The sequence below is a fragment of the Mesocricetus auratus genome, unplaced genomic scaffold (genome assembly GCF_017639785.1).
Source record: "Mesocricetus auratus isolate SY011 unplaced genomic scaffold, BCM_Maur_2.0 Super-Scaffold_100013, whole genome shotgun sequence".
In the NCBI taxonomy this organism is placed as follows: Eukaryota; Metazoa; Chordata; class Mammalia; order Rodentia; family Cricetidae; genus Mesocricetus; species Mesocricetus auratus.
In genome coordinates, this window is record NW_024429196.1 from 13,585,673 (window position 1) to 13,599,734 (window position 14,062).

At 45.2% G+C, this 14,062-nt stretch overlaps 1 protein-coding gene across 17 annotated transcripts in view; it reads right to left on the reverse strand.

Annotated features, from left to right (window-relative positions):
• Kiaa1217 (KIAA1217 ortholog) overlaps positions 1-14,062 on the reverse strand; it is an 806,709-nt gene that overhangs the window by 132,037 nt on the left and 660,610 nt on the right. For all 17 annotated transcript variants that reach the window (XM_040755409.1, XM_040755410.1, XM_021234466.2 and 14 more), the window contains one exon: positions 9,820-10,018. In XM_040755409.1, the coding sequence (XP_040611343.1) occupies positions 9,820-10,018 (199 nt within the window). The remainder of the gene's footprint in view (positions 1-9,819; positions 10,019-14,062) is intronic.

Here is a 14,062-nt window from a genome sequence, read left to right on the forward strand (position 1 = left end):
AACCTATTGCATCATCATGATGGCAATTCTGTTGGAAGTTAACTGCCAGCCTCAAACCCACACTTTATTACAGATTGACTCGGTTTATAAAAACCTCTCAGGGTACTCTTTTATCAAATGTGAGAAACCAAGAGCCAACATAACATTGTTTCTTTAAAATTCTTTCGTATGATATATCCTTGACCATATTCTTTCCTCTCCCTGCACTCCCACCAGATTCTCCCTACTTAGTCACCCAACTCCATGTTCTCTCTCAAAGAAACCACGAAACAAGCAACAAAAAATAAGACAAAACAAAGAGAGAGCGTGCGCACACACACACACACACACACACACACAGAGTCCATTTTATGTTGGCCAACCTCTCCTGGGCATAGGGCCTGTCCTGGAGTGTGGTTTGTATACCAAGTGACTCGGAGAAAACCAACTTTCCCTTCCCCAGCAGGTATAGACTACAAGTAGATTCTTGGTTAGGAGTGGAGCTTTGTGTCTGCCACCCTTTCTCTGTGCTGGCATTAAGTCTAGATTGCACTCGCACAGGTCTTGTGGATGATGCTACAGTCTCTGAGTTCCAATGGGCATCAGCTCTACGGTGTCTGGAAGATGCTGTTTCCTTGGAGTTGTTCACCACACCTGGTTCTTACAGTCTTGCTGTAAGCCTCCTCGTCTCCATAGATCCCTGTGTCATAGGGGAAGGCTTTGATGGATAAAGATAGCCCATTTTGGGCAGAGTAAGAGCCACTGCCATTATTTTTGTTCATTTAAAACAGCTTGTTTTATAGGGGAAATTTGTTCGTTTCTATAACTTACTTCTCTTTTCTTTCTTCTTGGTGGTAGCTCAGTCTATTTAATGTGTCTCTGGATGTGTGTAGAGTTGTACTTTATTTTAATGATTTTATCTTACTTTATATTTTATTTAGCATAGGTTCATTTCATGAAACTAGGATCTGTAAGTCCCTGAAAGTGCTACTGAACCCACTTGCAGTTCACTGGACCTGCCTCTAGATGGCACCAGTCTGCACCTCCCAGTACTTTGATGTTTCCTGTAACAAAGTTGCTATGACAACACAATATGTAAATAGAGAAAAATCAGTCAGCATGCAAGTGCAAACAACTGAATCTGTCGCTAGTTCGGGCCAGTACTGCCGTATTAATGGTTTACAGAAACAATGGATTTTCACTGTAGAACCCAACTACAGCAGAATCTGCCAAAACAACCTGTCACCCCAGGCAGGTGCGACTCTAAATCCATCTGTCAGGAACTGCCAGTAGTGTCACAGGCCCTGGCCACACCAGATCCTCAGTGCTACAAAAATGGTAGCTTTGTACCTGGACCCAACCATGCCAGTTTCATGTAAGGGGACGCTGGCAGGGGGTGCTAAGGAAACCCTAAAGTATGCTCAGCTATAGCTACCCCCCACTCAGATCCAGGTATGCTCCGGGTGCTTTGACAGCCCGTTTCCAGCCGCAGTAATAGAGCAATCACACACTGGGAAGGTGGGGGGTGTGGCTCATGCCTTCACCATAGCCACCGGCAAAGCCCACTCAGGCCAGAACATTGACCCTGACGATGTAGGAAACACCCCGATACTTGCTTCAACAGAACCCTAAAATGATCAAGGGTATACTCAAACCCATCAATCTGCCACAGAATCCTCTTTTTAAAATTTCTGTGTTTTGTAACATATCATTTCTATAAAATTTTTTATCATTTTTGATTAAGTGTATTCCTGTTTCTGTTTGAGGGTATGCAAACAAGAACACAGGTGCCCAGGCATGCTGGGAACTGAATCCAGTCTTCTGAAGAGAGAAGTCTGTGCCCTTAATTGCTGAGCCATCATCCCTCCAATAAGACACTGCATGGCAATCACTGACAGCACCTGGGAAAGCAATGTCAAAACTGCACTACATATTGGGCTCCAAGGTGATGGCTCAGTGGGCAGGTCACCTGGCGTACAAGTGCGAGGATCTGACTTCACATCCCCAGGACTCGGGTGAAGGCTGCGGGCAGTAAATAGCATGCATCTATCATTCCAGTGCTCTCACCGGGAGAAGGGAAGCAGAGGAGAAGCCCCGAAGCTCGAAGGCTCTGACAGCCATGGGTCATGTTTCCGTAAATCCCCACAGGGAGCCATCATCATCAAAGCCAAAGCCACAAACTCCACAACGCACCCCCTCGAGGAGGATTGGGTCCTTCACCCAGCCTAAACCCTTCTATACCATTTAAGATTGTTTTCGCTTTTCAGTCTATGTTTACAGATATGGCAGGGCCTCTCCTGGGCTGCTTAGCCAGGGCTGCTCTCTAAGCACTATGGTCAACCCTCCAAAGTCCGACTGCCTCAGGAGGAAGTTGCTGCTGCTGCTCTTGTTTTCATGAGTCTCCTTTGCAAATTCCTGAGGGCACACAGAGGGGTGGGGACATCTTGTGGCTACCCTTTCCCCGAAGGCCAACTACGGAGCAGCCAGACACCAACCCTACTTACTGCTGCATTCCAGACAGGCACCATGATTAAAAGGACACTACTCCGTCATTAAGACTGCAGACCTAATATCAGTGGGGTGATTTTTCATGGAAATTATTTCAAAAACCAAACTACTGGAAAGTGGTTTTCTCATTTGGGGGAGCCTGGCTTTCTCTTAATCCTGTTTCCACCAGAAAGAGGGTGAAGGAGAAACGGCTTCGGTTGTGTTGGGAACTTCGGCCAGTGTTTGCTTAGATGGCAGAAGCATGTTGGGAACACACCACCTGATGGACGTGAAGTAGGCCGAGGCCATCGGAGCCTGAATTGGAGCTACTGAGTACGTTTCTTCCTTGCCACTGTCACTTTGCCGGCCCTCAATCAGCATTAGGAAGGGCCTGGCTTAGCCATCATCTGGCTGTGCCTGGTTCTCTCAAATGAGAATTTCCCATCCTTCATCCCAGTAGTTGTCCCTCTGCATCCACAGGGGACAACAGCCCAGATCTCATGAGACAGCACAGTCTGAAGATGCTCAAGTTCCTTATAGATAATCTGCATATAGTGTGCACACATCTGCTGACTTCCAAACATCTCTAGATTGGTCTGAATAACTAGCAGTACCTAAAATCTACCTAAATAATTATTGTATTGCTTAGGCAGTGGTGACAAGGAAAAGAAAGCCCGTGCAGTTAGCACAGATACACTTTATTTTTTCAAAAGTAAAATTTACGGCTGGGATTGATGCTAGACAAATACTATACTACTGAACTACACCCACAGTTCTGTAAGAATTCTGGTCTGTAGATGGTTATCTCAGAGGATTCAGAACTAGCAAATACAGAAAACAGCTTACATTTATGGCTACATGAACATATATAGTTAATACACATACATGCATTTATGCATGTCTTACTGCTTCCAATTCTTCCCCAAATACATGTGTGCTAGGGGCCCTTTGCAGAATGGACCATGCTTAGCCTCTCAAAATTCCTCCCACTCTAGAAATACACAGAAGCAATAGAAACAAAAGTTTATTCACACAGAATAATAATAAACTTGGCAGTTTTATCTCCAAGCAGATGTGTAAAGGCTTTCTCTTTTCCAGAGAGTCATGGAGTTGAGGTCTGTCCAGTTCAGACTCCACCCATTAGGGTGCCAAGCATCCATATAGCACATCCTGAGGACTAGAATGACAAATTGTGCTACACATGGAAGTGTAAGCCAGAATAGGTTTCTCCACTCAGCCTGTTGAAGTTTGAATGAAAAGGGTTGGCCATTCCCACCCCTCAAGGGCTCCTATATTTGAATACTTGGTTCCCAGTTGGTGGTCTCCAGCTGCTGGGGAAGGTTATGGAACTTTTAGAACTGATGCTGAGCTCTGCTGAAGGAAGTGTGTGACTGAGGGTAGGTTCTGAAAATTCATAGTTTCATCCACTTCCATTTTACTCTCTGCTTCCTGTGTGCATTGAGAGAAGATCTCTTAGTTTTCTTCTCTGGCTTCCTGCTGCCATGCCCCTCTGCCCATTATGAACTCTACCTCTGGAACCACAAGTCAAAATAAACTCTTCCTTGTATGAGCTCCTTTTGGTCATGGTATTTTGTCACAACAACAGAAAAGTAACCAGGACATGGTCCCCCTTAAGGCTCTGTGGCCAAGGGTAGGCAGCAATGGTATCTCACATTCCTGGATGACATCTGGGGAGGCAATGGTATAAAATCACTGAGGTACAGCCTCTACTGCACAGGTCAAGATCTCTACAAATACCTCAGCAATCACCACAAGTAATACCTTGAGCTAATGTTTGTGAAACTCAGAGTTAATTAAAAAAAAAAAAAAAAGAAAAAAAAAGCAGGAGAGGTTCAGCAGTTGAGAGTTTCCTGCTCATGCAGAGGACCCGAATTTGGTTCCCAGTAACCACACTGGGTGATTCACAACAGCATACAGTTTCAACTCCAAGTATCCAACATCTTTTTCTGGCCTCTGCGGGAAACTGCATTCATGAACAAACACTTGTACACACAGACAGAAATAAATCTTGTAAGAGTTACCCCGGCCCCTTAAAGGAATCCACAAAGAAATTGAATTAAAAAAACAAACAAACAAAAGAGAAACTTTTCCATATAATCCATAATCCTGCTATCTGGAATCTACTCAAAGATTTTCTCAACAGCTTTATTCATAACCCTCCACACTTGTAAACAACCAAGATGTATTTAAGAGGGTGAAGGGATAACTGACAGATTTAGATAATGGAATAGTATTCGGTGCTAAGAGGAAATGAACTATCAGCCACAAAAAGACATGGAAGAAATCTCAATGAGTACCACTAAGCTGTCAATCTGAAGGGACCAAACAGTCTCAATCTAAAGGCAGGGCATTCTAGAAAAGATGCAACTACTCGAACAGTAAAAGAAAAGCTCACTTGTGGTCAGAAGTTAGTGGCGAATGAAGGAAAAGTGGACCGAATGCATAAGATCTTTGGGGCAGAGAAAATGCTTTATATTATACTTGGTGATTCCTCATGACTGCATGCCTAACCCATAGCATGTCTAATAGCAACAGTGAGCTCTAGCACCAGCTGTGGTGATAATGACACAGCCTGTCAGTTGTGTCACCAGCCCTGGCCTAGAGTTTTTGATTAAGAGGGGGGAGGAGAAGTCTATGATGAAAAAATGATCCTAATTACAAATAAAGAACAATGTGAATGGATACATATCTAGAGCAGTGGTTCTCATCATTTCTAATGCTGTGACTCTTTAATACAGTTCCTCATGCTGTGGTGACCCCAACCATGAAATTATTTTCACTGCTACTTCATAACTGTAAGTTTGCTACTTATCGATGTCTTAGTTCCTAAGACCATAGGATGTTTTCTGATGGCTGCGTCCCACAGGTTGAGAACCGCTGATCTAGATGACGATATATTAAAACTCTCAACTCGGAACAAAATACAACACAAAGATACCCAAAGAAACACACAGGGTTTCCAAATGGTTCCAATAGTGGGTTTACAAAGTCATACCTCTGAGGCCTGGTGGGGTCAAAGCTGCACATCTAACTGTGGCGGCAGGGGTGGGGGCAGGGTATGATAGGGAGTGGTGACGGGGTGTCACTGCTGATTACTGGGACTCTGGGGACCAGTCCTCTGCGTGTCTGAGTTAAATAAAACCAGGCACAAGGGGATTTCCTTAAAGGCAAGACCGAGTAAGGGCCTTGAAAAGGAGATTGTATTTGCAGACTCCTAGTGACTCACATTTTTCCCCTTCATCCCATGGCCTCATCAACCCCAGCCAATTGCTCCGCAGACACCAGGTGCATCCCAGAGAAATTCCCAAACTGGCCACAAGGAGGCATTCAAGGGCAGCAATAATGGTGCTGGCCCAATGCCCTCCTCATTTTCTGAAGCCACAGGTAGGTTCCCTTTTGGCAAACATTTTATGCCTCTCATCTCCTGTCCCCTCCTCTCCTCCCCCTGTGTCCCTTTGTTTCTCTAGGGAAGTTGAAAATTTCACAAGTTAAATGCCCCTTATTGAGGTAACTGAAGTGAACCTCTTGAACATTGAATATCCTTAATTTGCTGTGACTGTGTGTTCACAGGCTTTAAAATCAGGCTGAGCATTTTGCAGAAGCACAGCCAACCAGACATGTCCCCTCATACATGACCCCTCAGTAATTTCTTGAGCAAGGCTGTCACTGCTTGGTAGCTCTTCTCTCTCTACGGGAGGTTGTGTTCCGGTGCTGGGCAAGTATCCACCTGCAAGGCCAGCTGCTGTTGCTGCCTGAGGAAATTCCTCCCTTGAAGACAAAGGGTCCATTATCCAGCAGGCTCAGGTTCCCAGGGATGGGGGAAGGCACTCAGGAGCTTCTTATCTTCACCTTACTTGGCAAAGCAGGGGCAATCTTCCCTGAGACCTGAACCCCCTCCCCCATTTCCTGCAAAGCACAAAGGAGAAAGTCCACTCCCAGCCTGGCTTCTGCCTCAAGGGTGACTGTGGCTAAGAAAGCACAAGGCTCTTTGATCCAGGCGGATGATTCCTTCATCTTCACAGGCCTGAGCAGTGTGCTTCAAAGTTACGTGCAAGGCCCTGGGGGTCCTAGAGATGTCATTGTAAGATGGAGCTAATGGGGTATAGGGCTTGAACTTTCTGACTCTGTGATTTAACTGCCAGGGCATAGAAACACACACACACACACACACACACACACACACACACACACACACACACACACACACATCCCTGTGACATCCTTGTCTTATCTGCAAAACATGGGCCCTGAATTATCACCCTAAGATCAAGTATATAAATAAAAACAGAAAGTTTTTTGTTTGGTTTTTGAGGCAGGGCCTTGATGTGCAGTTCAAGCTGGCCTCAAATATTTTCGCTATGTAACCCACACTGGCCTCAAACTCAAGATCTGCCCGCCTTAGCCTCCCAAGTCCTGGGATTTCTGGTGTGTATGATGACACCCAGCTTGAAATGGAAAGTTAAAGATGATGCTGAGTGCTTGCTGCCGTGGCACACACACTAAGACTGGACCAGTGTAGAGAGCAGCAGGGCCTCTCACCAGCGCGGAGTGGCAAGCTGCAAACAGTCCACAGTCCGTACCTCACAGCAACAATTGTGTTTTATGAATAATAGGAAGGAAAGGATTCAAAAGCAACAAACTCCAAATGGCCACAAGGAGACAGTAGAAATATTAATTACCCTGATGCAATCAGGACCCATTGTATACTTGTGACAAAGCATCACAATGCACCCCCAAAGTACACAGAATTATCAGATCTTAATTTAAGATTTAATTAGAGATGAAATGGTAAAATGCTAGGTGTCCTTATTTGATCATAAAGCACTATTTCTGTGTATTAGCTCACTCCATACTGTACTTTGCATACGTGTACAATTAAAATAAATGATGAAGGGCTAGAAAAATGGCCCAGTGTGTATAAAAAGTACTTGCCAGGCAAGCCTGATGGCCAGAGTGTACTTCTCAGAACCCACATCACCCCACGTCCTGCTGCAATCTCACAACTCTACTACAGAGAGATGAGTTACCCAGAGGCTCATGGGCCGCTGGCTGGGAGCACCGAGTCCAGCAGAGACAATAAGAGAGACTCTGTTTAGGAAACAAGGTAGGAGGATAGCATGGACTCAGGAAAGTCACCTTCTGATCTCATGCATACCATGCGATGGCATGTGGGCACCAGCACTCACACATATATCCCTCAAACACACATGTACACAAACAACAATAGCAAATAACAATAAAAACTGAGTAAGTATTAACAGTATTCATAATATCAGCACTAATGTGACTTTTTTAAGGTAGCTGGAGTAATATCTGAAGCCACCCAAGTGACACTAGCATTGTTTTGTTTTGCCTGGGGTGACTTTGTAAGGCTAGAATTCCATCTGGACCCAGTTTCTCTGATTGCTCTCTGCAACAAGGAAACAAATCAAGGTACCAGCTTACACCTCTCTTCTCCAACACCCTCCAGCAACAATTTGCTAGGTTTTACATGGCAAACTTCAGTTGTCTTCTATATTGGCCTCTTTTCTGTCCCCTCTTCCTGCAATTCCACCTGTGTGCAAACAGAAGTATCAAGTGAAACCCTAAAAACAGCAGGTGAGGCACGTGAAACCCCAGCGCAGCTGGCAAGGAGGTCTAAACCCTGTAACCTGTACATTTTGTTAAGGAGGTAGGGAGAGCGCAAAAATGCAAAAGAAGATAGAAAGAGAACTTCTAAAGGCGGAGCAGGAGCGCAGAGATATACCTGTGGTAAAGGCAAAAAGAGATCTTCTGCCTCTTGGGTAGTTTTGTTGCAAGGAAAGTCAAGCCCTACACCTGAGAAACCCTTTGTCCATCCATGTCATCAAACCAGGAGGTGAGAGGAGCCTTGTACTCCTGCTTGAGAGCCGAGACATCCTGAAGCTGAGAAAAGGCACCTCTCAGGGTTCCTGCCCTTATCACTGTGCCTTGTGGGATTGGGGTGGGGTCTGGGAGGTGGGAAGAGGTTCTCTGGGAGTTCACCCCTTGGTGTTGCACTATCCAGGAAAACTGGCAAGTTCTAGCAAGGTGGTAGCTAAAGTTGCTAATCCGCGACAACTTAGAATGCGCCAGCCCCAGCCTGGACTTCAGCCAATTCCTCAGAAAAGGTATAACGCCTGTGTCCTAGGTAGGGTTACTATTGCTGTGGTGCAACACCAAGACCAAAGCAACTTGGGAAGGAAACGGTTTATTTGGCTCTCACATCTGTATCATTGTTCATCAGCGAAGGAAGTCAGGACAGGAACTCAAACGGGGCAGGAACCTGGAGGCAGGAGCTGATGCAGAAGCCTTGGAAGGGTGCTGCTTCCTGGCTTGCTCCACAAGACTTGCTCAGCCTGCTTTATTATAGAACCCAGGGCCACCAGCTCAGGGATGGCACCACCCACAATGGGCTGAGCCCTTCCACATCAATCACTAATTAAGAACACTCCCCACAGTTTTACCTAGAGCCTGATTTTATGGAGGTGTTTTTCTTAATTGACACTTCCTTCTCTCCAATGACTCCAGCTTTTGTCAAGTTGACATAAACTAACCAGCCCGACTTGATGCTCATTTTGGTTTAGATCTTAAGTGTCCCCACAAAGGTCTATAGGTAAAGGACTTCTCTGTCAACCCACAGCATTCCTAGGAGGTGATGGGACCCCGAGACAGTGTGGTCAAGTAGGAGAAAGGTCACTGGAGCCCGTGGCCCTTCCTTTCCCTATCTGCACACCAGCCAAAGCCCCGTTCTACCACAGGCCCCGTCATGATGTCTAGTCTCCTCACTGGAAGAAAGAAATCGATTAGGGAAATGCAGGCATCCTTCCTGCTTCCTGGAAGCCATGAGGTGAGCAGCTTGGTCCTCTATAATCACTGCCTTCCCCACAGGCCCCAAAGCAAAGCAACAGAGCCAGCCAAACATGAATCTCAACCTGCGGGTCACAACCCCATTGGGGTCACATATCAGATCACCTGCTTATCAGATGTTTACATTATGATTCATAACAGCAGCAGAATTACAGTTATGGTGGGTGGGAAACCACAATAGGAGGAGCCGTGTTAAAGGGTGGCAGCATGAGGAAGGTTGGGAACTACCGGACTAAAGTCTCTAAAACAGTGAGCCAAAATAATCCTTTCTTCCTTATACACCAGTTATCTCAGGAATAGTCAGGGATGGAAAGTTAACGCAGTTTAAGCCACGGAAGTTTTCCAGGGTCAGCACTTGTAGAGTAAGATCAAACTGATACCTGAGTTGGGGGCCAAGGTTCAGAAGCATGAAAACACTCACACACAGGAAGCAAGTAGCACGTGAAGGTGCCTTTTGAAGCTTACCCAGGGATCTTTCTTTCGTTTGGTTGGTTGACCTCACCACAGGAAGGCTGGCTCGAGTCCGACTTCCTCTGGTAAAGGGACTTGGGACATCCCCCTCAGACATGGCTTCCAAAGAGTCACCAGATGTCTCTGACAAATGCTCAACTGGATCCCCCAAACTGGGAGGTTGCGGACTGTGAGACAGCTTAGGGCTCTTTGTCTGCAAAAGACATTTCAAAGAAAGTATTATTATTATTATTATTATTATTATTATTATTACTATGCTTATTATTGCCATGATATTTCCGATGCTGGTTGTGACCAGGAAGAAAACCACCAGAAGGACGACTCTGGGAGTCAGTAGTGAAAATTCCTAAAAAAAAAAAAAAGTCCTCAATGATCCTATTAAGAGTTGTGGTCTTCGAGGTCAGCCTGGTCTACAAGAGCTAGTTCCAGGACAAGCCTCCAAAGCCACAGAGAAACCCTGTCTCGGAAAAAGGAAAAAAAAAAAAAAAAGAGTTGTGGTCACTGGACACCCACCCACCCTGTAAATGTCATTTCGGGTAGGTTGGGGACGAACCTGCACTATAGGAAAGAATGATGGAGGACAGATTCTCACCACTAAGGCACAAAAGCTGGGGCTGTTCCCATTTCTAGGTGCCCAATGTGATATTAGGTTCACACCACGGTAAACTGGATACAACCAGTTCTTCACAGTATTCTATAAAGAACTGATCCCAGGGGCTGGGGAGATGGCTCAAGGGTTAATAATATTCGCTGGCTGCTATTCTAAAGGACGCAGGTTCAATTCTCAGGACCCACACAACTGCACACAACCACCTGTAACTCCAGCTCCAGGGGACTCCCTCTTCTGGCCTCTACAAGTATCAGGTATACAAAAGGTGCACGCACACATGCAGGCATGTACTCATACACATGAATTAAGTAAATTAATTTACTCTTTCCTAGGCATAGTTGCTTAATCCTAGTACTCAAAAGGCAGGAGCAGGCAGATCTCTGCTTTGAGGATAGCCTGGGCTATGGAGTGTGTTCCATGGCAGCCAGGGCTACACAGAGAACCTGTCTTGAAAAACAAAACAAACAAATGAGCAAGCAAATCAAAACAAAACAAAAATGTGCTTAAAAATTCAGTAAGGTAACACTGTGAGGGAGATATTAATACCACTGTTGATTATTTCTAGTCTGAGGCAGAAGACCCTTGGTAAGCTGTCTAGCTTTGTTTTTTTTTTTTTAATCTCCCTTGCTAACCCACAGACAGTTGATAACCCCACCCACACACTGCCTAATTGAATTTCCCTGTGAATTACCTGTTTAGACTGCTATGCTAGGGAGTAAGTATGTCAAATGCTCGTTATCTATTAGTCTAAAATACTCCCTGCACATAAGTGATTGGGGTGAGTACTGTCCAGGAGTTAGAAGGATGGTTAGCACCAGGAGATGTTAAATAGCACCTGATTTAATTGGTGATATGTGTGGAGAGCAGTAACTAACACAAGAGAATTATGATATAAGTATAAATATGAATTGTGTGGTACAATCATGAGACCCCCCCACTATGCTCCAGGCATTCTGCTTAGGATTAAGAATAGAATGATACAGCAAACAGACACAACTTCCTCATGGTGTTTATAATCCAGAAGGAGACATACATTAAGGAGAGGGAGAAGGTTGCCTTTGATCCCAGCACTTGGAAGGCAGAGACAGATCTCTTAGTTTGAGGCCAGCGTGGGCTATATAGTGTGATCTAGGACATCCAGGGGCTACGCAGAGAAACACTGATTTGAGAAAACAAGAGAAAAAGTGGGGTGTGGGGGGCAACAGGAGGAAGATTGGTGGTAGAAGCAGAGGCATGTGGGTCTAGAATCAGAAACAAGTACATTTTGATCTCCAGGAAGAAGGAGGTTGGAGAGAGGGTCCAAGCCAGAGTATAAGGGAAAAAGAGAGAAAAACATTCTAGCTGCATGCACCAGCATGAGCCAAGTGCACAGGGCAGAGAGAAGCTGGGGGGCTGGACACCTAGTGGGGTGACAGCAGAGGAAAGCACAGTGAGAGTTCTCGCCTGGCTGAAAGGAAATGGAGTGACAGTAACTATTCAGACATGGGGGGTGGGGGGTGAGTGACAGGCAAAACAAAGATGCTTTTCTAGATCACTGTGGCTGCTGTATACAGACTGGAGATGACACAGGCCACAGGGCAGAGAAGAAGACCTAGGAAACTTGGGGAGCTGTGAGAAATGGGCATAGGGTCTCAACCTTCCCGTGTCCCCCGGTGCTGACCTGCATCTCATGACTCCAGGCACCTTCTGGGAAACAAACTAATCTAGAAGGACCAGGCAGGTGACTTTACTCTAGCTAAGATGCCAAAGGAGCTGTTGGGGTGGTGGTGGGGTCCGCTGGAGCCAGGCTTGTTAGTTTGTCCCATTCCTTGATTTCTTTCATGCTGCCTAAGGGTGCCAGTCCACCAGGCACTTAAGTCGGTGGATGGATGAAAGGCCTGAGCTAATGGGGTTAGCTCATTAAACAACTACAATAAAAGACTCTTTGCTTTTACATCGAAATGGGCCTCTTGGTGATTTGGGGGTTCATAATTTGGGTACAACATAGGCACTGAGGATTCCTAGACATGTGATCTATGCAGTTGTCTGGAACCTTGCTATTAAGTAATCTGCACATGTTTCATGTTCTTTTGGGAATATCTAGAAGCTTTTTATTATTTTTTTTAAATCAAGAGACACATTATGTGTCTCTTATTTCTCTTTAAAATCAAGTGGAAATTACTTTGCCTTCCCTGCCTTAATGATATAGCTACTGATCACTGAGTGATGCCACAATTGCACATGATGCCACCAGGGGAACCTTATAAAGATGGCATGGTCTCTCTCCTATTGCATTACACTTCATAGCAATTCACAGGACCCTCCTACAAAGGGAAAAACAAAGTCGATTCTTGCCCTCCTGTGACCCCCAGGGATGTGCCTTGCAGAGATGCCTTCATATCCAAATGAAACTCAACCATTACAAGCCAATGAGATTATGAACCTAGATTCCAGCCAGAAACAACGGCATTAACAGGCAAATTGCCCCTTTAGGTTTGTTTTCATATGCAAGTTTCCAAAGCAGATTATTTCCCAATTTACTTTTTATGAAGTTGGCTCCTAATATGGGGAACTGATACTCTTCGTGACTGTTTTTCTTTCAGTCTGGGATCAGACCAAGCATATTATCTCACACATCTACCTCACCAAGACTTGGAGCATTGGCTATGGTTACTAATGGCAGAGCCTCTGAGTTATGTTAAGCAGAATCTCATGCTGGATGTGTTCTAACCAGAGAGGTGGGGAGGTGAAGAGGAGAATTCATTTAGCCTAGCAAAATAGCAACAACCAATATTCCTTTAAGGGATGTGGTTGCATTTATCACCTCTGCTGTGGCCGTCCTAGCAGCCTGTGGCTGGCACGTTGCACCAGATGAGTTGCTATTTTCCATTGCAATAGGCAATAATCTTTGAAGAAAATGAAATATCAAATCTCTGTTTCTTGTTCAGGGTCATCACAGTGGTAAGAGAATATAAAAATAGAGATAAAAAGGCTGATATGTTTTTCTAACTTCCTATATAGAAACGCTTTGGTTCTAAAGGTATACTTTCTCTTGACTTTTATGTCATTCAGTTTCTTGTTGAAAGCTATTCCTGCACATTAGCAGTCTCCTGAAACCCAGCACCCTCCCCTCAGATGCTGGCTCACAGCTGAGATGTCTTCAGCCTGCAGAGAAGACAATGGAAATTGTTGGCTCTGGTATTAGAGACCCCATGATCTGATATATGGAAAACAATGTGTTTGGGCTACTCTACCTATACTCGGCATATAAGGTGTATTTTAGGGGCCAATAACTGCATATCCAGGAGCTGGGGACAGGCCGTGCCTAGCACACATGAAGTTATAGGTCCACTCCCCAATACCACATGAAATGTGCTTGGTGACACCACTTAGCGCTTGAGAGGCGGAGTAGAAGGCTCAGAAGTCCAAGATCATCCTCAGCTACATAGCAAAATCAGGTGTTAAGCCTACCTAAGCCTATCTCAGAAGCAAACGATGAAAAGAGTCATGTATCTCAGCATATGACTGAAGAGCCATGTGGGTATATCATGAGAGGGCGGGAGGAGAACTGCAGACTTGAAGAGACCGAAGTACTGAGGACAGATCAGCGGCCAGATGCATGCCTTGCTAAGCATACCCAAGGCTCCG